Source organism: Triturus cristatus, chromosome 1_2 (assembly GCF_964204655.1).
Source record: "Triturus cristatus chromosome 1_2, aTriCri1.1, whole genome shotgun sequence".
Classification (NCBI taxonomy): Eukaryota; Metazoa; Chordata; class Amphibia; order Caudata; family Salamandridae; genus Triturus; species Triturus cristatus.
The window spans coordinates 130,503,963-130,529,825 of NC_140580.1; the positions used below are offsets into that span (position 1 = coordinate 130,503,963).

General features: G+C 47.1%; 1 protein-coding gene across 1 annotated transcript in view; it reads right to left on the reverse strand.

Moving 5' to 3' along the window:
- The window catches only part of CCDC172 (coiled-coil domain containing 172), a 552,772-nt gene that overhangs the window by 160,018 nt on the left and 366,891 nt on the right, over positions 1–25,863 (reverse strand). The window contains exon 6 of the mRNA XM_085618563.1: positions 382–484. Within this exon, the coding sequence (XP_085474689.1) occupies positions 382–484 (103 nt within the window). The remainder of the gene's footprint in view (positions 1–381; positions 485–25,863) is intronic.

The window sequence follows — 25,863 nt, forward strand, 5'->3', positions numbered from 1 at the left end:
AGTCTAATGCCTCAGGGATATTCTAAGGTAAGGAATCTGCAGGTAGAAGTCCTCTATCAGATAAACTGTTTTCATATGTGACGTTGGAAACGATTATTACTGGGCATGGCATCAATAATTAATGTGAACATATCACTAATATCCATCCCAGTAGTAAATACTGCAACATCATCTGACTGTATGGCTTTCAACTTGGTTCAGAAAATTTTCATATAAAAGAACTGCTTGTCTCATCTTTTGCATGTAGAGAAGGCACACAAGGTTAAGAAAATGTGTTTGCTCTGTTCCATAACTTCTTGAATAAACACCTAAAGAGACATTTAATTAGATGGCTTTTACTGCAACTGAACTAATTGGTAGGTAACAGAATTTCATTCTTACCTTAAACACTCTGGATCTGACTGTGGCTTTTGATTCATTTTTAACTTCTCTACTTCAAGACATTTTGTAATCATTACTGCTCCTTTTAACTCATCTTCAATACCTGAAGAAAAGCAAAACTTTAATGTCCAAGCAGGACCCATTTCAAGCCCTTTGTCCACAATTCCTTGAGACTCAAACAATTTTCTAAGTCACAGAGCAAAAAAGGAACATAGATTGAATAACAAGAGCTAACATTTTAAAAGCAAAATACCTGCACACCAAATTCTTCACCTTCTAACATGCCTGTGAGCTCTGCCACCTTGCTCTAGCTTTCACTTTTTAGATGTAATGATACAACTGGAGATAGATAAGGTGTGCATGTTGTGTTCATGTGGAGGAAGGGCTGACTAAATATTACAAGGACTAGCATCATTAGTATGTGGCATTTATGCTTACAGGTAAATACTATTCCTAGTAAATCAAGACTCATAGTAGGATTGGAAAGCAAGATCTTTTAAAAATGTAAGCAATCATTGTAAGAGCTACAATAGAGCTTGGCTAAGGTGAGCACTAGTTATCACGCTTTTGTCTATAGAGTAATACTTCCTGAATGCATCTGCAGTAGTCTGGGAAGTGGCCTTGCAAATGAGATCCATGGAAAGGTTAGGTCAAAGGTGACATATGCTGATCTGACCAGGACAGCAAGGGAACATTTTGGAGAGGAATCTTGCAGCACTCTGAATTACAATAGACCACCCAACAAGAAACAAAGTTAAGGTGGATAGCTACCCAGATAGCTGGCAGCATAGGGGGCAACCTGATAGCGGACCGAATGACTTTGATCTTATTCATATGAATTTTAAGACAACCTATATGATCTAGAGCATAAAGAGTACTCTCCGCATAAAGGATGGGTCAGGTGAAAACATAGTATATTCTCCTGCGAGACAGAAAATGTCCACAGGGCCTTGGATAGGAACAGCAAATGATTTTGAAGAACCTGTTCTTATGCTCAACTAATGAGTTAAAGAAGATACTACCTGAAGCTGGTAGCCTCTGCAAACAGAGATATTTGCAACAAGAAACACAACTTTCTACATTTCCCATTCAATATCACTGAGGCCACTAAGGGCAGATGAGCCAAACTTGAAAACGCCACAGTAGATGAAGCATTTGAACTGGAAGAAAGAAACTCAAACTCCAATGGCTACCACATAGGAGCTCCAGGACATTACCTTAAAACTGACCTAGTTATGTGGGAGAAAACCCAGGGTTAATCATCTAAAGCACCAAAGAGTGGGCTGGCATCCTTTGCTATTACACAGTTACAAAGCCCAACCATCTTGTATTGGACTTGGTTAAATTTTGTCCTTGCAGACCGTAGAACATGCTGTGTCCCAAGTCACCTTTACTCAGTAAAAGAATCCATTCTCTGGATGGTTAACAGAAAACTATTTATAGATGGATCAAGTCTGGAAACAAAGGGTTCACTTGTAAACTTAGAAAATGGGTGAATGTCTCCCTTGACAATTAAATTGGGATTAAAAAAAAAAGAATAGAAGGTCATTCTCAATCATTTCAAAGGAAATGCATCACCATTAATTTATTATATAAGGGGTGAAGATAGTATACAAACAGATGTGCATGGATGCAAAAAGATCTAGTTTTGGGTTCTACTAATGGCTCCATAAGAGGGAGATAACAAGTTGTTCCTCCCCCAGTGTGAGTTAACCTTCCTAGAATGTTTAAATTCATAATAGACGACACCACAGTGGACAGCATTAACCACTATTACAGTGTCCAGTTCCTCAGGTAAACTGCCGGTTAGCAGAGCTTGAACATCCAGATTTACTGTGATCTGTGTGGATCAACACTCTTTGGCCACACAAGATGGTACCATTGATGCAGAGGAGGATTTATGCTGGGGACAAGAGTTCATATGCCTAAAAAAGACACATAACATCATTTCAACCATCTTCAGCATCATCTCTGGTGGCCTACATTTTAGGGTCAGGTGAAGTGAAAGGATGACCCACCAAGAACTGACTTCAATAACATAAATAAACATCTGTGGGACAGAGAACATGGAAGGCTTTGTAACTGTCTCCTGATTCCAGAGAGGATTGAGATGCATCTGTATCCTTCCTATCTTCAGAAAGGCCACATGTAACATTTGGATACTGGAGGCTATTAGATTCTATGAAGTGAAAAGTTTGGCATTGAACTGCACCCAAGTTTCACCAATGGCCAGGACCTAGACAACATGCACTGACAAACAAGAACCATTATGATGGGTAAGTGAGGAAATTACCACATAGAAACAGAAGCAGTACTTGGTTCAGGGAGTGCTGGTCAGAGGAGCTCTGTCAGGCACAATGGTATGGGAAGTTTTGAATTCTCTATTGTAGTAAAGAATTATTTCGACCAGAAAGCCATAAAAGTGCAGAATAAAAGCTTAATACACATTCTTTGCATCAATTAAAAAAGCAGATCATAAAATCACCATATTCAACAGTAAAACAAAAGCACAAAATGTCCATATAAAGTGCATTAAATAAGCAGGAAGAGTAAGTAGTCATATAAAGTGCATAATATTGAAACGTCGGAAATCAGTTAGGATCTATAGGCTCTGGGCTTGTGAAACAAGATATTTGAGAATGAATAATTGATCGAAATTAACAAGGAAAGTTCTTTACTTGAATTGTCCTTTAATAATATAATAATATAAAAGTGAAAAAGGTAGGGATCAGAGCTGTGCCAACTAACTCGGGCACAATACTCAAAAAATGTGCAAAAAGAGATTAACAATTTAATAAAGTGCATTATAAAGGGCCATCAGGATATAGTCAGGGTTCCCAAAGGAATTTCTAAGTATGAATTGGTGAAAGTCTAGAGCGTATAGACCAAGCCACAAACAGGTATCTACTGATCGTAAACACTGTAATCCTAGAGGATTCAGAGATATAGGTCCTGTGGGCAGTCAGAAATCTGTCAAGGCCCAGGTTAAGACACAGGGGACAATCCATCTGTGTCTAGGGCTGGCATAATAAGGACAGAAAAACAGAAAATGGTCAATGTCCTCAGATTTGTACCCACACATGTTGCACTCAAAAAGGGGGACTCTGGGGACCATTTGTTGGAGAAGCTTTTAGAGGCAGAATGCTCAAGCGAAATTGAATGTAAAGGCTTTTCACACAGGGGTAATCTCATCAAGGAAGGCCTCGGATTTAGGAAATGGTTTGCAGGGCATAATTTGGGTGGAAAGAGATACCAAGTTATTGGAATAATGCCACTGGGCCACTAGGAAATCACAGTAGGCTTTAACTAAAAGTAGTTTGGTATTTGAATTAATAGACTCAGGGTAGGTGTAAATTGACTGGAGGCCTAGTTTTGCAAACCCTTTGGTTAGGTGCGAAAATCACTTGATTTTATTACCAGTGTCGAGGTTACTGACTTCAGAAGATCCCTTCTATACAAGTCCAGTTGACAATGGGACCAGAGTCCAACCCAATATAGAAGAGGTTTAAGGGCAGAAAGGCATTTAATACCTGTATAGGCATTGTCAGTGATTATGGGTATATATGGTGCAGACTGGGGTAGTTTGAGCAATGTTTTAATAATCTTTAGCTCCTTGACCTTTAATGTGTTAAAGTTGGCAGTTCCCCATAACTCAGCACCATAGAGCACTGCTGATTGCGTTTTGGCCCTATAAACCTTCAAGGCTGGGGAGATTGCCTGCAATTAGGAAGATTTATACATTTTTAAAATACCAGCATGGGTATGAGGAATAATCAAACTGGTTTTAAGAATCTCGGGGGACCAGCAAAGAGAAATGGTGATCTAACCCAAGGTAGTCAAAGGTATGAACCGTCTGTAAAGCAGAAGTGCTGAAAGGTAATTTGTACTTCAGTTTTCTATGGGGTCTTAAAGCCATTAGATTTGTCTTTTGCAACTTAATTTCAAACCCCCTTGAAAGACAGAATTCCTCGAATTTACAGGAGGTTTTGTAGACCAGACGGGGCCCTGGAAAGCAGAAGAGTGTCGTCCGTGAATTGGAGCATAGGGATCTTAATTCCGCTGAACTTCAGGGTGTCAACTTTCCAGATGTTAAAGTGCTCAACAACACCTGTTAATAATAAGGAAGAATAAGGTGGGCGCTAATACGCACCCCTGGCAAACTTCCCTATGTACAGGAATGGGCTCTGTGTCTTTTTAATGTTGCTGAAGGGCTGCTGCACTCTCTGCAGGTCTCCACATCATTAAAGGAAATGCTTGGTGGTTCCCCTGCCCTTTCTAGTGGCACCATCCGGATTCAGAAATATAAATAAAAAGCCCTGCAGGGCATTATGGGCTGCTCCTTGCTTGGTGCAGTAAATAATAAATCAGTGGCTCCTGACTCTCATTTTTAAATTTCTTTGTTTTGTGTGGGTTTACCGGTTCCCACCTGGAGCACCCACAGCATGCCAAATGTACAGGGAGCCCCAAGGTTCTTGTGGTCCTTCCGGCTCGTCAGCCAGCTCCCACACTGGGTGCTGGTAGTAGCCGGCAATTTTGTTTTTTCCAGCGGGTGCTCTGCAGACACAAGGCCCCCACGGTCCCATGCCTACTCCCCAGCCAGCACCCATTCTGCGTGTCTGCAGGATCCAGCAATTTTTGTATTTTTTTATTTATATAGTGGGTGCCCCGGTGCCCATCCGGGGCACCCACAACATAACCAGGCTTTGGGGGATGTGGGTGGAGCCTCAAGGCCACTGTGACCCTTGCCGGCTCACCAGCCAGAACCCATCCTGGCTGCACAACCTGCTCCCCATAAATAATGAACAAGCCCCGGAGCATAGGGTCACCGGGGCCTCCATAAAGCTTGGGGAGGGGAACCACACCCTCTGGGTTGCCCCCTCCAGGCCTAGGGGGTAGTGTATCCATACTGAGCCCCCATATATGGTTGTTTATACTTTTCTAGGACAGGGGACCGAGTCCTAAAATGGCAGACGGCACATCTTTGTTGATGTGGTGGCAGCTAATCAAATCTGTTGGGTCTGAGGATCCTCCGCAACCACCACAGATACATATATATATCCTACTAGCGGTTGCCAATCGGTAGTTATAGTTAAGACCAAGCTCCATAGACAAAGAGTTTTTTGTTTTGCTAATAACTTTGCCGCCATTCGACAAATCTTCACGACATTTTCAAAACTAGTTTGCCACTCACTTCAGCTACTATCTGCAAAGTTTTAGGTTAATTCATCAAGCGGGGACTAAGAAAAAGGGGGAGCCCAAAATGCATTTTCCACATGCAATTACTCATAGGGATTGTAGACACGGCTACAGTCCGAACCGCTGGACGGAATTACACCATATTTGGCAGAAAACTAGATCTAGGTCCAGTAAGATTTCTTTTTGTAATGTGGTGTAAATCCATTCAGTAGTTTTGGTGTGATTAATGAAAAAAGATTTATCTACATCTAGGGATGCAGATCCATTGCGGATCCGCGGATACACGTGTCACCAGCAATGCCGTGATTGGCTGGCCGCAACCTGGAAGGAATGTTGCGGCCACCATTTTAAGTATTGGGACACAGTCCCTGGGTCGGAAATTAAACCTGAGAAGTAATAGAAGGGGTGGAGGTAGAGGTTCTCTGACCCCATGGGTGTGATAGTGGGTCGCTGAGGCACCCTGGGTGGGCAAGAAATTGCCCCAAAATGTTTTTTTACACATGAGAGGATCCACGGCTCCATCACGGTGCTCAGCTCAATCCCCCATTTGAATCTGCGACAGATCGGCAGATTCAGCCCCAGTGGAAAAAGATACACACACTGACAGACTCACTTACACACTCTTTCATACCACTGAAGGTTGTGCATGGCATGGGATTGGCTGTATGCAGGGAATTGGCTGCAGTGAGTTGGCCGCAGGGCCTGGCCACATGCGGCTATACGCCGCTGGATTAACGTATGGTAATTAAACATTACTTTACATTTTAAAAAACATAGAAATTCACAGAAAAAAACAAAGGCTACAGGGAAATTATAGTTAGGAAATAGAATTTAAAAAAACAAAAAAATTCACTAAAAAACAAAAGTCACAGGGACGTTATAGTTAGGTTCAGATTTTACACACTAAAAAACACAGAACTTTAGCAGTTATAGGTATACTTATCTCAAGAAAATATAACTCGTACCCTACGGTAACTATAACTTGCGCCCTCACCATGAACTCCTAATTATCCCACATCAGTCATGACATCTTAGATTACATCATTGATAATATCACTGTAACATTTCCAATAAACTTATTGATGAGAAAACTGTGCACGGTGGGGGCTGGAGTTATAGTTCCCTTAGGGCACAAATTATAGCTTCTTGAGATAAGTATAACTATAATTGCTGAATTTCTACAGTTTTTTGTGTGTGAAATCTGAACCTAACTATAACGTCCCTGTAACCTTTTGTTTTTTAGTGAATATATATATGGCTATGTAAAAACTGCACAGTGCACTTTAATTGTTAAAAAGGTGGAAATGATCAAATAAAAAAGGATTTGGAAAACCTCAGAGTTGTGCAGCTTGTTACCTGGACCAGGAAGCATTGGAGAAGGAACTGGTTTGTTGAACCTATTTGCATATATATGTGTGTGTGTGTATACGTATGTGTATGTATACGTATGTGTATAGAAAGACAGACAGACAGACAGGTAGATAGATATAGAAGAGTTTGGATTAAGCAATGATGGTAGGTGGGAGCACATGGGAGAGAGCAACATGGGAGCATGGAGAAAGTACACGAGGAAGACAGCAATACGGGGGATAGCAGAGGCACATAAAGAGGACAACAACAGAGAGTCAAGGTGGTATGTTGGGGAGATGTACACAGCAGAGAGAGTGAGCAGCCACAAGAGAGAGCAAATGCAGAACACTAGGGTGGTGGTTATATTTTGAAAGGGAGGGAGAGAAACACAAGAGGGAGAGAGATGGAAAATACATGAAGTGATTCAAAAAAGAGTGACAGGGTGCACACCAGGTTTTTTCCTTTCATAACTTTTATCACATGAACTGCTCAGTCAAAAAGGATAAAGTAGTCCCCTAGTAGTGAGTATTCGAAGGACACAGGCCAGGCTGTAAAGAGGATAGTGATGAGGCTATGTTCTAGGAGAGGGACAGACTAAAATCGACAAGCATTAAATAAGAAGCAAGCAAATGAGAATGACAACTAAGCCTACTAAAGGAAAGCAATAAGAGGGCTCCAAGTTTCTGTAAGTTCTTGGTAAACTCACAAAAGGCCCACAATGGCAGTAAGTATTAAAAGAATTCTGAAAGCAAAAGAATAATGCAGCACACACTCACAACTGAGTTGCTCAGCATCAGTGTTTCCCAAAGAAACAAGCATTTACAATGCAATGGTCTCGGCATTGTTAAAGTTAGAGCTATTGGCATTGCTCATGACATTTTTGTTTATGTTTTTGTTTTTAAAACATTTAAAGAAACGTCATTGTTATTTACAATGTCAATAGCTTTGGATCAACACTAGGGTAGATGGCTTGGGGATGCTTGCTGGGTCGTGAGAGATATTGGGGAATGCAAGGAAAAGGCAGAATGGAAAAAGAAAGGAAAGAGGTGGAAGCGTATGGCGGGGTTTTATTATTGCAATGTTCACAAGTCTGGAGTTTAAGGGAGGGGGAATTACAGGAATTTAATGTATTAGTGAGGTTCCGTTGATGATGTTTACTGCAATGTTATGAAGTCAGGTAGTCATAGGCTCCAATAACCAAGTAGGCAGGCGGTTTCAGTATTTAGCAGAAGGATCTTTCCAGTTAAGAGAATATAAACGTGTTGCCACGGTAAAACTGGAAGACAGGTTGTAGCATTAAAGTGACAGTAGTTTGGTATTTGGGGGAGGAGGGAGGGGGGGGGGGGAGACACGGTACCGGCATATTCACCCGGGGAGGAAAGGCTCAAGGACGGGAAAGAGTAAGTTTGGGGCTTTGGAGCAAAATAGGGGGAGGTTTCACATGGGGGGGATTGCATGAGTGTGAGGGAGTCTAGGGAATGAAAGGAAAAGGCTGCAATGGAAGATAAGAGAAAGAGGTAGAAGGATATAGCGGGGTTTTGCAATTGCAATGTTCATAAATTGGGATTAAGGAAGCGGGAAATGACAGGGCAATTACCAGGGCAAAGGTACCAATGCAGCAGCGTTCAAGAGCATGCACAGTTGTCAGAGAGGAGGAGGGAATTCAAAAGGACAAATAGCTGGGTTAATGCCGCGCAGGCCAGACCGTGGGAAAACGGAATAAAAACAACGCCTGTGGCAAACGAGCTTTTAACCCCTTCAGTGCCCATGACGAGATAGTCTCGTCATGGAGCGCGGTTGCGCTGTGCCCATGACGAGACTATCTCGTCATGAACCCCGCCCGCTAATGAAACGCCCGGCACAGGGCGTGGAAAGGGCGGGGCACTGAAGAGGTTAATACAGAGGCACACCTGCAGGAGACAGCACGACTTCGGTTACAAGCATGCATTGATGAAAGGGGTTTGAAATATTAAACTTGGCGTGGGAGCCACATTAAAGAGGAGAGAACTAAACAGGAGCGTGCATGCAGCGAACGTGTTTTCCAGCTGCAAGCAGCAGAGCAGGCTGAAGCCACAGCCACCATGTTTACCACACACAAGACAATCTACCCCTCACATGCCCCATCTAGCCTCCTCGCTCAGGCACCACAAGGGGGCACTGCAATCACACTTTTTTACCAGTCCAACCCCGTTAGGTATCAGTGCCAGGTACCCGCTACTCCAGCGCCGCCTGCATCCTGGTCAATACAGTTTTACCCCACCACCCCCAGGTTTTGCAGACCTACACCACAGACTCACCGGTGTTGTAAACGTGCAGCTCGTCTACTATCCCTTTGTTACCGCCACTGAACACCACAATGAGCTCCTTGGCACCGGGCCCGACCCGCCCACCACCCGCTTCCATCGGGGTTGTAAGGCGTTCGAGGGGGGCTGGGAGGCGGGGGCGCCGGTGGCCGCAGGGGGGGGGGTAGCGGCACCAAAGAGATCCCGGGGAGCGCTGTGCAGTCTCTTCACATTCGCCTGGGAGCCGCCTTCTTGTGCGTTTGTTACGGCAAACTCCACCCACCCTTCAAACTTTAAAAAAGGGGGCGGGGACACCGGGAGGGAGGGCAGGCAAGCAAAACAAAGAACCGTGGCGGTTCCAAAGTAAAGAAAACAAACGCTCTGACAAACATATGACAGGTCGGCCCATGGGGGGTTCTTTGTCTCTTCCCAGAGCGCGCTGCCGTACAGAGCGGGATCTCGTCAGGTATCGCAGGGAGGCACCATCTTGTGACCGTTAAGGGATGTTTTTCAAATTACCACATCAAAAAATAACATCTTTTCTAAGTGCATATAAATATATGCTATCAAAACGGCCCTTCTAAATGTATCGGGCTCTGTGCTTCCTTTCAAGAGCGCCCCGTGAGCACGAGGAATGCGTGTTATGGCGAGGGGTGGGGGCGCCTATGGTGTGAACGTGTATAGCGGTAGGGTCTCATCATTGGGGGTGAGACACGCAGCTGTGATCCTCTAATTTTGAGGGAGAGACACTTATCTCAGTAGCAACTTTGTCTGCAGGGCGGAGGGAGTCGACTGATTGGGCAGACATGCACAAACAGCCATGAACACCGCCGCCTTTCCCCGAGGTTAAGCAGAAATGCCTCGGAGAAACGCAGTGGCGGTTTCGGATTCGGGGGCGTGTTTTTTCTTTCTCTCCTCTTGCCATTGGCTGGAATGTTTACATTCCAGAGGAGAGAAAGAATCGCAAAAAACACGCCCCCGAATCCGAAAAGGACTGGGCTTGTTTGGAGAGACAAACCTCTTCTCCAATGGCTGACCAGCATTTAAGAGGCCAGCCAATGGAGAAGAGGAGAGAAGAGAGGCGGGTTCAAGCCCCTCTTCTCCAAGTCATTAAATCTCGCGAGCGAGACTGCGCAAGCGCAGCCTTCGCTAGCTGAGACCTAAAAAGGGTTGTTCCAGCTCTGGGCTCGGAGAAGTAGGTTTGCCATGCAGGGCATGATTTCAGTTTGGTTGCTAACAGCATAGTTGGAAACAAAACCAAGAGGAAACAAGTGGGTTTCAGAAACTGGTGAGTTTAAAGTCTGAAAACGTTCAAGTGGAGAAATGTAAAGTTATGACGCCACATTGAATCACCTATGGGAGCTAGATGAGGTGCAATAAGGTAGAGAAGTGATGTGTATATACTGAGCTCCCAACACTTAACTCTTGCTTAGCAAGTTATGTTTACGTTTGACGTGGTTCATTAAATCCAATATGTGTGGAGGAAAGTGTGTGGAATAAACTACTATGAACAGTATTTGAAATAATATATTGTAATTAATTCCATACAACACTGCAATAAACACTGTTCAAAGGAATAACATGAAACAAACATCTTTTTGTTCTTCAAAAGCAAGATGTGAGTGAAACTGTGGCTTGAACTGTCATCCTGTTGACGAGTAAAACCCAATTGGGTTTCAGGATAAAGATAAGGAATACAAGTGAGTCACTATTTCAATATAATAAACTCCAATTAAGTTTTTGGGACATTATGCAATTTCAAATAGATGTTGGTATTCAGTTAAATTATCCAAATGAAAAATGTTGACATCAATGAAACAGATGAAATAAATAAAAGCAAATACACAATAAATTCTCTAAACTTGCATAGGCACAGGGTTTGCCCTACACTCCCCACCTTTGTTTAGTGCAACAATCCTCTAACAAACAGATGTACATGAATCCAAATAAATACTTACACAACCCAGATGGGATGCACCTATTAGTAACCAATGTTTTTACAAGTATCAAATACAATTATGTAAGTACTGCAGCCGACAAAACAGGACACATCAGAAGGCAAGCTGATCGCTTCTCCTCATTGTCAATACAAACATCAAGGCTATGAAATCGGCCGTAAATCAATTCATCTAGTAAGAGAACCGACCTTAATACTTGCAACGATAGTCAACTAAGTGGCTGCTTGAAGGTACACCAGAATGGACGGTTACATCTGGATAAAGACAAAAACGAAGAATTTCTCTCGGAGAGTAAAGAGATCCAGTGGGGAAAAAATCTACTTCCTTGAAGATGTATTTTCACCCTTGAGCCCACTCTCAGGACAAAGCTGTGGGCATGATAACCAACACAGACGAGACAATGCAAAGGGTGTCACGAGGACAGAGAACTTATGACTTCAATAGACAAAATGTGTAAAAGAAATTGATGCGCCAGCTAGAATTACAGATGTTTCATGGTCCAGGTTTCGGTCGATGTTGATTCAGTGACAGTTAGTAGAGAAGAGGTAAAATGGTAAGTTTCATAACACAGCATTAGGAGACCAACATAAAAGTAGTGAAGTTCCAGTCTTACACAATGAAAATTAAATTTGTAACCAGAGGGCGTGCTGGGAAACATGAAGACAGGAAGGCTGCCAACCAATAGTTAATGGTTGGGCAGCTCTAGAAGAATGAAGATACTTTATGCTGATTGTAAAGGAAGTCCACACCAAAAGAATGAACTGGAAAAAAGAGTGGACTGTTTATAAAGCTAGAAAAAGCAGTAAACCTATCTGTGCGAGGAAGTACATTTTAAAAAGGGGGGTTTGGCCCTCTCCTTGAGGTACTGCAAGGTAAGGGCCAGTTGGAAGTGATTAAGACTGGCAACCAAAAGAGAAGTATTTCTCCAGAGGTAGAGAGTTTGTATATTTCCAGATGTCAGTCAAGAAGCAATGGAAAGAAAAAAGTATTTGTGAGAGTTGAAGTATGCCTTTTTTGGCAGGAGTCCAAGGCAGGGTGCTATAACATGCAAGACTTTAGTTGACTGTGGGTGAATGTGGACGATTTAGCCATTATGTTATACCCTACAAGGCTTTACGTAACCGTGGATGGCAAAGTTGCAATATTACAGAGGTGATTGTTGACTCTGAATATCTGGAATATCTACAGTGAGAGAAAACAAAACAATCTGGTTCGTAGATGGTGACACTAGTCCCAATATACATATTTAATCTCTGATTGTGTGCTTGGTTTGTCTGTGACGATGCACCCATACCCGATCGTTGTTTCGTATGTATGTGATTTTCAGAAATAGGTGCACCGTTTCTGGGGTCAAATGTTTAAATTCCACCTCTTGCCCTCTTTGGTAGATACTTATAATTGAGTTTTGCAGAGTTTCTACTTTTACAAATATCTTTAAAATTCCACAGTGGTTCGCATCCACAGTGATCAAAGTTTCTCAGCCAAGTTGTATCTTTTACTGAAGTAAGTGCGTAAGGGGCACTATAGTTTCCCTTACTTCCGTACTACAAAACGTAATATAAAGTGATCCCGGTCCTCCACAGTTGAGATGACATATTCCGACAAAAGGAGTTATGGAAAATGATAAATCAATTGCAAAACTGGAATGCATAATAAATGATATTCCCAACTGACACCTTTGTAAGTCAACTGCATCCTGCAACATTGCAAAGATATATACAATTTATGCTGGAAACCAGGGCAGATGCATTCTGAGCAGCGAAGCTAGAGAAAGTAAATGAGGAGCGAGGCGGATCCCTGTGTAATACCTTGACATCTTTTACCCCTATAACATCTGATCAATTTCTGACATTAGTTAAAAACGACAAACCATCTGCTTCCCCACGCGATATCTGCCTTGCTACATTGTTTAAGGAACATCTGTGCACACCATGCATTGCAGAACCCCTCAGGGACGTAATTAATCTATAACAGAGGGACTGGTGCAGCACATTAATACGAAGCAGCCGTTTTCCTTTTCTAAGCTCTGACTGATTATTGTTTTCAATGACTTCCATGGCCTGTTGCTATTCCTTGTATATCTGCAAGCAGACCACTGCCTGCAGCTATGTACTGTGCGCATAACAGATGGGCTTAACATATACAGTGCAGAGTACAGTAAACCGACTGAAGACTATGGCAATGCCCTGTATACACAGGACACACGAAGAAACTTACCCAAGTGCAGAGCACACACAAGGAGTAGCTATTTCCTGTGTTTATCATGTTCAAAGAATGGCTTGTGACTTGGTTCTATACACTATATAGAAATATGTGTGCAATGTAGGCCAGAGGCCATGCACTGACAACAATGCATATGTACATAGTAAAACAAGGGATAGCTTGTAATGGTATAGTGTTAATTCCTGTGCTGTACAAAGCATGGCTTATAGCCATGCACAGTATACATGTGCATAAAACATACTTGGTATAGACTATGACAGTGCTCTGTATACACATAAGATGTACTGTACCTCTGTGCATAATACACACAATTCACTGTAATGCCCAGTATTTACAGTGCACAAACAATAGCACGTGACTCTGTACTGTGCACACTACATTTACGCAAAGTAGACCATGAAGGCATGCCCTTTCTGCAATGTATGTGATTAGTAAACACAGGGCACAGACTGCATGCAATGCTCGCAGCCCCTAGCCTGTTGTGAAGCCCTGCAAGCACAACATCTACACATTTTACATATAGGTGTTGTGCATAATCTACATGCTGCAAGGAGGGACGTGCCATATATCAAATCCAATAGGCCGCACCCTGCTCGTCACACCAGCAAGTTGCCCCAAGGAACTGTGGTCAATGTAGTGGCGACGGCGAGTACGCCTATGCCACGGTGTGTGTGAATAAGTATGTGTCGCATTAGCCATCCCTGGACACGTGTTTCGAGGTAGTTGCCTCGAGTCAGCAGGGAGCAGGTAAGTGTGTAGGGGTGCCGCGTGGACTGCCAAAAAGTAATTAAAACAGGTAGAGTACCTCTCATGGCGCGCAGGTGCAGGTCCATGGCTCGTCAGCCCGATAGCTCAAGGGAGCCGTAATAAATCAAATCCAATAGGCCGCACCCTGCTCGTCACACCAGCAAGTTGCCCCAAGGAACTGTGGTCAATGTAGTGGCGACGGCGAGTATGCCTATGCCACGGTGTGTGTGAATAAGTATGTGTCGCATTAGCCATCCCTGGACACGTGTTTCGAGGTAGTTGCCTCTCGTCAGCAGGGAGCAGGTAAGTGTGTAGGGGTGCCGCGTGGACTGCCAAAAAGTAATTAAAACAGGTAGAGTACCTCTCATGGCGCGCAGGTGCAGGTCCAAGGCTCGTCAGCCCGATAGCTCAAGGGAGCCATAATAAATCAAATCCAATAGGCCACACCCTGCTCGTCACACCAGCAAGTTGCCCCAAGGAACTGTGGTCAATGTAGTGGCGACGGCGAGTACGCCTATGCCACGGTGTGTGTGAATAAGTATGTGTCGCATTAGCCATCCCTGGACACGTGTTTCGAGGTAGTTGCCTCTCGTTAGCAGGGAGCAGGTAAGTGTGTAGGGGTGCCGCGTGGACTGCCAAAAAGTAATTAAAACAGGTAGAGTACCTCTCATGGCGCGCAGGTGCAGGTCCAAGGCTCGTCAGCCCGATAGCTCAAGGGAGCCGTAATAAATCAAATCCAATAGGCCGCACCCTGCTCGTCACACCAGCAAGTTGCCCCAAGGAACTGTGGTCAATGTAGTGGCGACGGCGAGTACGCCTATGCCACGGTGTGTGTGAATAAGTATGTGTCGCATTAGCCATCCCTGGACACGTGTTTCGAGGTAGTTCCCACTCGTCAGCAGGGAGCAGGTAAGTGTGTAGGGGTGCCGCGTGGACTGCCAAAAAGTAATTAAAACAGGTAGAGTACCTCTCATGGCGCGCAGGTGCAGGTCCAAGGCTCGTCAGCCCGATAGCTCAAGGGAACCGTAATAAATCAAATCCAATAGGCCGCACCCTGCTCGTCACACCAGCAAGTTGCCCCAAGGAACTGTGGTCAATGTAGTGGCGACGGCGAGTACGCCTATGCCACGGTGTGTGTGAATAAGTATGTGTCGCATTAGCCATCCCTGGACACGTGTTTCGAGGTAGTTGCCTCTCGTCAGCAGGGAGCAGGTAAGTGTGTAGGGGTGCCGCGTGGACTGCCAAAAAGTAATTAAAACAGGTACTCTACCTGTTTTTAATTTTTGGCAGTCCACGCGGCACCCCTTTACACTTACCTGCTCCCTGCTGACGAGAGGCAACTACCTCAAAACACGTGTCCAGGGATGGCTAATGCGACACATACTTTTCTATACACACTGTGGCATAGGCGTACTCGCCGTCGCCACTACATTGACCACAGTTCCTTGGGGCAACTTGCTGGTGTGACGAGCAGTGTGCGGCCAATTGAACTTGATATATTACGGCTCCCTTGACCCACCGGACTGACGAGTCCTGGATCAGCACCTGCGTGCCATGAGAGGTACTCTACCTGTTTTTAATTTTTGGAAGTCCACGCGGGACCCCTTTACACTTACCTGCTCCCTGCTGACGAGAGGCAACTACCTCGAAACACGTGTCCAGGGATGGCTAATGCGACACATACTTTTCTATACACACTGTGGCATAGGCGTACTCGCCGTCGCCACTACATTGACCACAGTTCCTTGGGGCAACTTGCTGGTGTGACTAGCAGTGTGCGGCCAATTGAACTTGATATATTACGGCTCCCTTGAGCCACCGGACTGACGAGTCCTGGATCAGCACCTGCGCGCCATGAGAGGTACTCTACCTGTTTTTAATTTTTGGCAGTCCACGCGGCACCCCTTTACACTTACCTGCTCCCTGCTGACGAGAGGCAACTACCTCGAAACACGTGTCCAGGGATGGCTAATGCGACACATACTTTTCTATACACACTGTGTCATAGGCGTACTCGCCGTCGCCACTACATTGACCACAGTTCCTTGGGGCAACTTGCTGGTGTGACGAGCAGTGTGCGGCCAATTGAACTTGATATATTACGGCTCCCTTGAGCCACCGGACTGACGAGTCCTGGATCAGCACCTGCGCGCCATGAGAGGTACTCTACCTGTTTTTAATTTTTGGCAGTCCACGCGGCACCCCTTTACACTTACCTGCTCCCTGCTGACGAGAGGCAACTACCTCGAAACACGTGTCCAGGGATGGCTAATGCGACACCTCTTTTCTATACACACTGTGGCATAGGCGTACTCGCCGTCGCCACTATATTGACCACAGTTCCTTGGGGCAACTTGCTGGTGTGACGAGCGGTGTGCGGCCAATTGAACTTGATATATTACGGCTCCCTTGAGCCACCGGACTGACGAGTCCTGGATCAGCACCTGCGCGCCATGAGAGGTACTCTACCTGTTTTTAATTTTTGGCAGTCCACGCGGCACCCCTTTACACTTACCTGCTCCCTGCTGACGAGAGGCAACTACCTCGAAACACGTGTCTAGGGATGGCTAATGCGACACATACTTTTCTATACACACTGTGGCATAGGCGTACTCGCCGTCGCCACTACATTGACCACAGTTCCTTGGGGCAACTTGCTGGTGTGACGAGCGGTGTGCGGCCAATTGAACTTGATATATTACGGCTCCCTTGAGCCACCGGACTGACGAGTCCTGGATCAGCACCTGCGCGCCATGAGAGGTACTCTACCTGTTTTTAATTTTTGGCAGTCCACGCGGCACCCCTTTACACTTACCTGCTCCCTGCTGACGAGAGGCAACTACCTCGAAACACGTGTCCAGGGATGGCTAATGCAACACACACTTTTCTATACACACTGTGGCATAGGCGTACTCGCCGTCGCCACTACATTGACCACAGTTCCTTGGGGCAACTTGCTGGTGTGACGAGCAGTGTGCGGCCAATTGAACTGGACGTGCCATATATCTAATTCCCACAGGACCTGACTGTTTCGCTTGGACTGGTCCCTTGACAAGAGATGACCAACATCCACTCCCGTAATAGGAAAAAGACCTGCAAACGAGAGCCCAATGCAAGTGAGAGTGACGAGAAAGGGAATCCTGCAATGACCTGCAAAGAAACAATGGAATCAACTACCATAATGAGGGGCCGATTCCGATGGCCGGTCGGACAGCTGTCCTTAGCCGTACCCTGCGACCGACACGTACCCGGAGCCGGTCCGTCCTGTATAGGAAGTACGATGCGCATAACTGCCAAAAACACGACCGACACGTAGTCTGTGAATCAAGACCTATTCTCCGTCCGAGCCGTAACTCCAAAAGAGGAACCGTGTCGCCCGGAAGCAGTATCCATAGCAGTTTCTGGCATGACATGTATGATACGTACTTCCTACGCGCCGGACGGGTCGTCACGTACGGCACGTCACAGCATCCGGAAAACAAGCATATCAGCTACGATTCGCGCCACAACTCAATCCACGGCTACGAGACGGACCAGCTTGAAGCGGGTACGAGACGGATTAACAAGCAGCGTGTACGACACGTACACATCATGAATCCCATCACGCAGGCCATACCAGTACTCCACATCTATGACCGGATATGGGGCCGACGGCGCAGACGGTAAGTCAGACACCTACCACATAAACAAACGACATGTACCCGCAAAATGGCACACACACACAGGGGATACATATCCTGGCCACTAACAACAGCCCACCATAGGGGTTGCATGGCCAGCACCAATAACACCACCACTCATAGGGGGCCTGTTGCCCATCACCCCTGCCAACCCCACTCACAGGGCTTATGTTGCCCATCACCCCTGACACCCCCACTCACAGGGCTTATGTTGCCCATCACGACTGCCACCCACAACCATAGGGGACCTGTTGCCCATCACCCCTGCCACCCCCACTCACAGGGCTTATGTTGCTCATCAGCCCTGCCACCCCCACTCACAGGGCTTATGTTTCCCATCACCCCTGCCACCCCCACTCACAGGGGACCTGTTGGCCATTACCCCTGCCACCCCCAGCCATAGGATGGGTGATGCGCAACACATCCAGCATACGCAAACATCAGGTATGTCTGCAAAATACATCCCCCACGACATCATGACAACAGTGTGTAGTCTGTGACAAATGCCCACAACAGTGAATATGGCTACGAGCATACAATGTAAGTAACAGCACATGTGTGAACAACACATGAGTGTGACATACACAAGACAAGCATCACCATAGCACTGTGGCAATGTAAAAATAACACCCCCTCACTGTGTAGAACAGAAGTCAAGTGGGGGCTCACAAAATGCAGCAGATGTGGAGCATTGTGGTGATGGGGACCAAACCCCCCTCAACACAATGACCAAAAGGTAAGTGTCATCATGGTCAAAGCTGCAAATAACAAACAGCATGTATGATCTCTGCTCCCAACACATCAAACACTTCTGGGGCAAACTAGTGGTTGTGTTCCATACACACAGAGATGTGTTGAGGCAAACAGTGCTCTGAAAACATAACACTCTTGGCCATGTGCAGACAAGCACAACACATGGGGGCTGACAATGCACACAGTGTACAATGACACAACAGCAGAAGTGACCATCACTAAGCATGCACACATCTCAAAAATAGACACACCAACCAAAACAACATGTGTAGACTGTAGGTGTCAGCTTACTAACTCACATTCCATGCCAGCAATGGCACCCAACAACCAGGATGAATGTGCACAATGATGTGAAATGACTCACAGGGACAGCATGCAAAGTCACAGAAACAGCATCCAGACAAAGGCCCAAAACAGCAATACCAATGCACTGGTGCAGATGCACAAACACAAACAGGCAAACTCACACTGCACATCGGACACAACATGCGTGTGTGTGTCTCAGTGTCCCCAGGCAACTACACAACACATGAGGGGGGCTGAACCACAGTGACACAGATGTGGACACAGTGCCATACAAAAGTAAACCATCATTGGGACACCCTCAGTGGGCAATCAGGCGTTTGGAGATGAGAGGAAGCACAACAGACACATGTGACACTAGCTGGAATGAACACCAACTAACTCAGCAAGAGACTGACACACAACAGCACACTCCCCAGAGACAAGACATTGGTGTGACACAAGCATGCATGACACCTCCACTGTGATGACAAAGGCAGATGTCGTACAAACTGGGAAAACCAGACATGTGTCCTGTGCCACAAACGTACATCACACATACACAAACACAAATCACTCTGCATGGGCACTCATCCATGGACAAACGGGAGCTAGGGGACCATCCATGCAAACATTCACATCAGTCCACCCTCAACACCACACACCGGAACTGCAACAATGTGTATCTGTGAAGCCCACATGGACAGGTGACATTGCACATGCCCACATGACAAACACAGGAATGTTGGCAGGAACTAAGATGCACACACACATCACACAAGGACTGTTTACAACCCTGGGGAATGACAGACACACTGCACAGTATGCGGTACATGGCCATGACCTCAAAGCTCATGTGACCTTCACAATCCCTGCCACAGTCCCAGGATTATGCAGATGCCAAGGAGGAACACAAGGCACCCATGCTGACACCTGCCAGCATCGCTGCCGTGAACCCGACAAGTGGGAGTAGTCACACACACATTCAAATGTCGCAATCACTGAAAACTACCATCTAGGGACAACTACATGATATTGCGAACAAACAAGTGCATTGAGGAACCCTCACTGTGTCCCATCTGTGTCTGACAACATCATCTCCACTCAGAACTGACAAATCACAATGATGATACACCAATTAACAGTAGTGAGTCATGCACCCACACATCTGGTAGCCCATTGGAAATGTAGTGGGATGATCCCAGTACCACTCATCAAGCATCAAAAACAGGAACATATCAAGGGAACACTGTCTGTGTATGAACAGGGATGTGGACACACACACATGCACATACAACACACACCATGGGCCCAGGCCATGTCACTGGACAACACACTAACTTGAGGGGACACAACTCCTGTGGGAGCCCACCTGTGCCAAACATATTCACTGCAAGTCCCACTCATGTCTGCAGAACACTTGGTCAGTCAGCCATCAGTTACCGCACACTGAAGGCTCTGGTCACAACAGCCTGGGTACGGGAGTCACCCCTAAGTCATCTGCACATACTCCAAACATATGTCTAGCAAGTTGCACAGAGGACCCAGTTTTTCCTATTACAATGATGCCCACACCTGTAGGGCCAGTAGTGATGAGCCCGAAGTATATGGAAGTGACAGTTTGGACAATGGGAAGCACATCATATGTGCAGGGGTGCAATCCACAGATGTGACCATGCCAATGAAATGCTCACAGAGAGATGTACACAAATAGTTGATCCAGACACACCCAGGTAGCTGCAAAGGATGACATGGATACCCACCAGAATAGGATACCTATCTCATGGACCACAGGGAGTACCTCACATCAACACATCAGTATGCAACATTTTAAACCAAGCATTACAGGTGCAAGGGCATCTAAAACAACCTCAACATGATGTAAAGCTAAATCAAGTTCACAGTAAAAAGCTTTATTCAGCATATGAAAAGTGAAACGTCTGTTCCAACAAAAGGCCAATGGCCAGTACATGTCCAAAGGGCAAGGAGTGAACTAGAGTCACAAATGCAGTATATGAAATTTGAAACGTCTGTGTAAACAAAAGGCCAATGGCCAGTCCATGTCAAATTGCCTTGGAGTGAACTAGAGTCACAAATGCAGTAAATTAAATTTGAAACGTCTGTGCAAACAAAAGGCCAATGGCCAGTCCATGTCAAATTCCCAAGGAGTGAGCTAGAGTGACAACTGTCACACCTTGCTTGCCTGCACTGCTACTGACCAGGGTCATCCCCTCGGAGGGGCAGACATGGGGGCAGGCCAGGCACCGCAGGGACAGTATCAGGGCGCAGCAGAAGGAGGCAGTGAAGAGGTGGGGGATGCAGGTGAGACACTTGCAACTGCAGTGGAGCTGACTGAAGTGGTGGGTGCTGTCACAACTGTGGGGAACAAGTCAGATGGGGTGGGTGCCGGCACAACTCCAGTGGGCAGGTCAGATGGAGTGGATTGGCCCACCACTGCAGTGCCCAAGTCAGACGGGGTGGGCGTGGACTCCAAAGCAGTGCCTACTCCATGGGAGCGGAATGGGGGACAGGTGAGGTCTGCAGGGCAGGGGGTGGTGACACGGTCCCCACATCAGTGGCAGAAACTGTCTGACCAGGTGTGGAGGAGCAAGTGCTGGGGGGGGTGGCCTTAGCATTTTGGGGATGGTGTATCTGTGTGTGGGGGAACCCGGGGCAGGGAGTGGCGGGGGAACCTCTGGAGGGGTGGCCTGGGGATGGAGGATGGAGACTTTGCCTTGGAGCTGCATGCTGGTGGGGGGGTCTTGCTCTTCTTGCACCGGGGGGACTTGCGGGTGGGTGTCTCGGTCTGACTGCGCCTGGGGGAGGGTGTCCGGGTGTGAGGGGCACTCCCTTCTGTGTGTGGGGACTTCCTCTTCCCCTTGTAATCAGGATCTGCTGGGTCGGTGGGGAAGAGGCCAAGGTCATAGAGGAAGAGATTGGGGGATGGGGTTGCAGGTGAGGCAAGAGAAGGGGGCTGGGAGGGAGAGATCTCGGAGGACTGTGGAGTGGTTGTGGATGACTGTGTGTGTGTCAGCAAACCGGCCCCTGTCGGTGTGGAATCAGTCCCCTGCGCTTGCTTGTGTGCACGTCTAGACCTTTGTTTGGGGGTTTCTGTGCTTTGGACAGGTAGTGTGCTAGGAATTGTGGGTGCTGCAGGGGTAGGAGGGGTGTGGGACTGTTGGAGGAGGGACACTGCTGCCGTCAGGGAGGAGGCCACGGACTGGTTGGTCCTCTGTAGGGCAGACATGCCCGAGGAAATGCCCTCCATGAATGACATCAGTTGTGTCAACAGACCTGTGTGTGCATGGAGGACCTTCAGCATTGACGTCTGCCCCACATGCATCTGTCGAAGTAAGTCCACAGACTCCTCACTCAGGGGAGCAGGGCACACAGGGGCAGGGGGTGCAGTGCCTGGCACAAAGGAGACATGTTCACGAACACGGGAGCCCACAGGGACCTCTGGGATGGGAGCCAATGGGAGGGGGGTGGTGGTGGTGGTGGCGGAGACAGCCTCACTAGCTGGGGTTTGGTGGCTGCTGACACCCGCCTCCACAGGGGAGTCATCCTCAGAGCTGCTGTGGCCTTCAGCTGGGGGGGATGGTGCTGACGACTCCTCTGTGTGGCTCCACTCGCCCTCCGTGCCACTGGGACCACCTGACTCCTCTCCTTCTGTCCCTGTAAGGCTCTGTGGCTCCTCCTGTTCCGTGGAGCTGTCCCCTCCTGTGGCCGTGGATGTATCTGGATAGGAATAGGAAGTAAGAGAACAACATCAGTCACCTGCACCGACTGCACACACCACAGTGAGTACATCACATCACAGGGCAAGCCCTGGCATCATCAGCTGAACACAGCTCAAAGTGCCAACACTGTTTAGAATAAGACAATTGTAATTTCCAACATCAACCATGGCACACATATCCCTCCTTGACTTGCACACATATGACTGTTGCATGTTGGATGCTAATACCCCAATGTGCCAACATGCACTACCCACACATTAGTTGTACATGCAAATGAATATGCAGGAGTATGTCACTAGACCCACAGCACATCTCTTGCGACTGACTCAGCCCAGGTGTCCGTATGAAGGGATGGGCAGAGACTCATTTCACATGCTTGGGATGCATGCCAGCAACACACTATGATGTACTCATGTCCTGATGGGCAAGGCCACAATGGGGTGCATGGTGCACACTTGAACACAACGCAGGCTCACTCATGGCAAGTTCAATGCCATGGCACTGGGATGCCCTGTAAGTCAGTCAACACTGTCTCCTGTCACAGGGGCAGGGCATCCAGACAACAACAATATGCACTGACTCACAATCCTAGCTCAAGGGCAAATATGACTCTGCAGATGACCGGCGCACTTGCCCATCCCATGCAAACAACATATCCAGGACCCAGAAGACCCCACATCATGAAAACCAGACATATGAGTCTCAGCAAACACAAATCCATGTACATTAACACATCACAGTCTGCCATGCATATAACCCAGCTGCATGAGGGACACAGTTGCATACACCATTGTGCGCTGTCAGATGCTCACACACCTATATGTCACACAGGTCTTGTCTCCCACAGTCACATTGCAGATGTCATGCTGACCCTTTGAATCATGGATGCCCCAGTTGTACGTAGCAACAAGCCACAGCCTAATGACACAGAGGCACACACCTGAGGGCACATGTCACGAAGCACAACCTGCAATTTCACACACAGGAGTGGGATTACAGAGTGTTTCTGAATGCCCTTGAGGGGGCAGGACTGGGCAGGACTAATTGAAACAGTGTTTTGCCCCGGACAGTAGTCAGGTGGCTAAGCAATTGTGGCATACTTGCTATACCTACTCCTGATGGCCAAAAATTGGAGTACCCTGCAGCATGGTTTTGTATTGAATTCCTCAGAAACATGTTGCGATGGGGTTGCAGGTGAGGCAAGGGAAGGGGGCTGCAATTGGTACACATCTCAAGGGCACACACAGTTCACATGTCAGATCTCAGGCATTGTGTAAACAATTGACCTACCCATGAAACACACAACAGAGTCACAGGGACTGATGCTGACTGGTACCTGATACATAGCTGACCGCAGGGACACAGTGCCCTAGTGACACAAGCAAAAGACTGTAGGGGCCCCACCTGTGGAACAGATGAGGAGGGTGCATCACACAGATGAGGGACCTGATTTTGGGACTACAAGACCTACGTAATGTGGAAGTGTGACCCGGACAAAAGACTGCTATTTGCATGTCAGACATAGTACACAGATCAGGCATGGACTTACCCCCTTCCTGCTGCTGTCTGGCCTTCAGCTGCCTATCCAGGTCCGGGAATACCACTGCCAGTATCCGGAGCATGTGGGGAGTCAGGATCTGGTGTCCGCCCCTCCTGCGTGGAGGTGACAGCTTCAGCTGGACTCTAGCTATTCTCCGGGTCCAGCCCCGAAGGTCCTGCCACCTCTTCTGGCAGTTGCGGATGCGGCGCTTGTAGACCCCCAGAGAACGAACAGCCCGGGCGATGGTCAGCCAGATCTCCTGCTCCTGGTGGGCATCAACCTGTGAGGAGGACAAAGTGAAAAGTACATCAACACACATGCCCCAGATTTGTGCAGCACACAATTAGATATATATGTCATCATCATAAAGGGAAAATATTTACACAGGTAGTGCAACCCTGGGGAATGAAAACTCACATGCATGTCTGACATGTTAACAATGCATGGATAGTTTAAGCTGGCAAAAATGCACTTTAGCAGCAGGGAAAATATTCAGTACATATCCCTACACACTTTGGGGGATGAAAGTAGTCAGTGATAATGCTTGCCACTGCTGTACACACTGCTAGTACTGCTAGTCAGACAACATGCTTAATTAGGAAGGCAGTGGACAGCACACTCACCTGCTCCCCTGGTGTCCCATAGAGCTTTCTGTACTCTGGAAGGAGCCCGTCGAGCAGGGCCTGGTTCTCCTCCTCAGTGAAGGCTGGGGCTCTCTCCAGTGTACGTGCCATAGCAGGAGCCAGAGGATGCATAGACAGCAGCAGTGGTAGCAGGGATGTGGTCCAGTAGCATGTAGCGCAGGCAAGTGAGCTCCCTGGGGGCCAGCCAGCCTTATATCTGTGCCATGTGTCCAAAGTGATAGGTCCAACACGGTTGAATTCTATGAATCTGGCCAATCCATTTAAAAGTACACGCCTTCCGCATCGTTCAAATCTTCAACTTCATGGAACACTTGAAATTGCAACATTGTTGTAGGCATCCAACTGAATTTCCAGTGCACAACTTGTACAAGTTTTGAATCCGCATCCGTCTCCATGACAGTCCTGAGCCAATGGGTGCGCCCGGCTCGTTCAACTGACTGTACAACGCATATTTTGAATGTACACATGCACCCGTCTCCATACGATTCAATGGCCAAGGCGTATGCACGGCTCGGACATGACCCGTGCAATGCGTACGCATTGTCACCCACGTCGGACCTCATTGCATTCAATGACAAGGCGTACGCACGGCTCGGACATGACCCGTGCAATGCGTACGCATTGTCACCCGCGTCGGACCTCATTGCATTCAATGACAAGGCGTACGCACGGCTCGGACATGACCCGTGCAATGCGTACGCATTGTCGCCCACGTCGGACCTCATTGCATTCAATGACAAGGCGTACGCACGGCTCGGACATGACCCGTGCAATGCGTACGCATTGTCAACCGCTTCGGACCGCATTAGTGTGACTATTATACGGATGCAACACACATATTCTCGCCATGGACACCTGCACACACCTGCCACACTATAGCATTAGCCACACAGTGTCCCATGGCATGTGAGGCTGCATTCCCTGGGTGTTTGAGGGGGGCACAGCACTTTTTTTGTCTGGCACTTTGTGCAGCCACTCCCAAGCTGTTATCTTGTACATGGGGGCAGAGTCCTTTGTGTGTTGTGCACATTAGCACTGTGATGTGCAAATGGACAGTAACGGGCATGAGTGAAGGCCACAGTGTCAG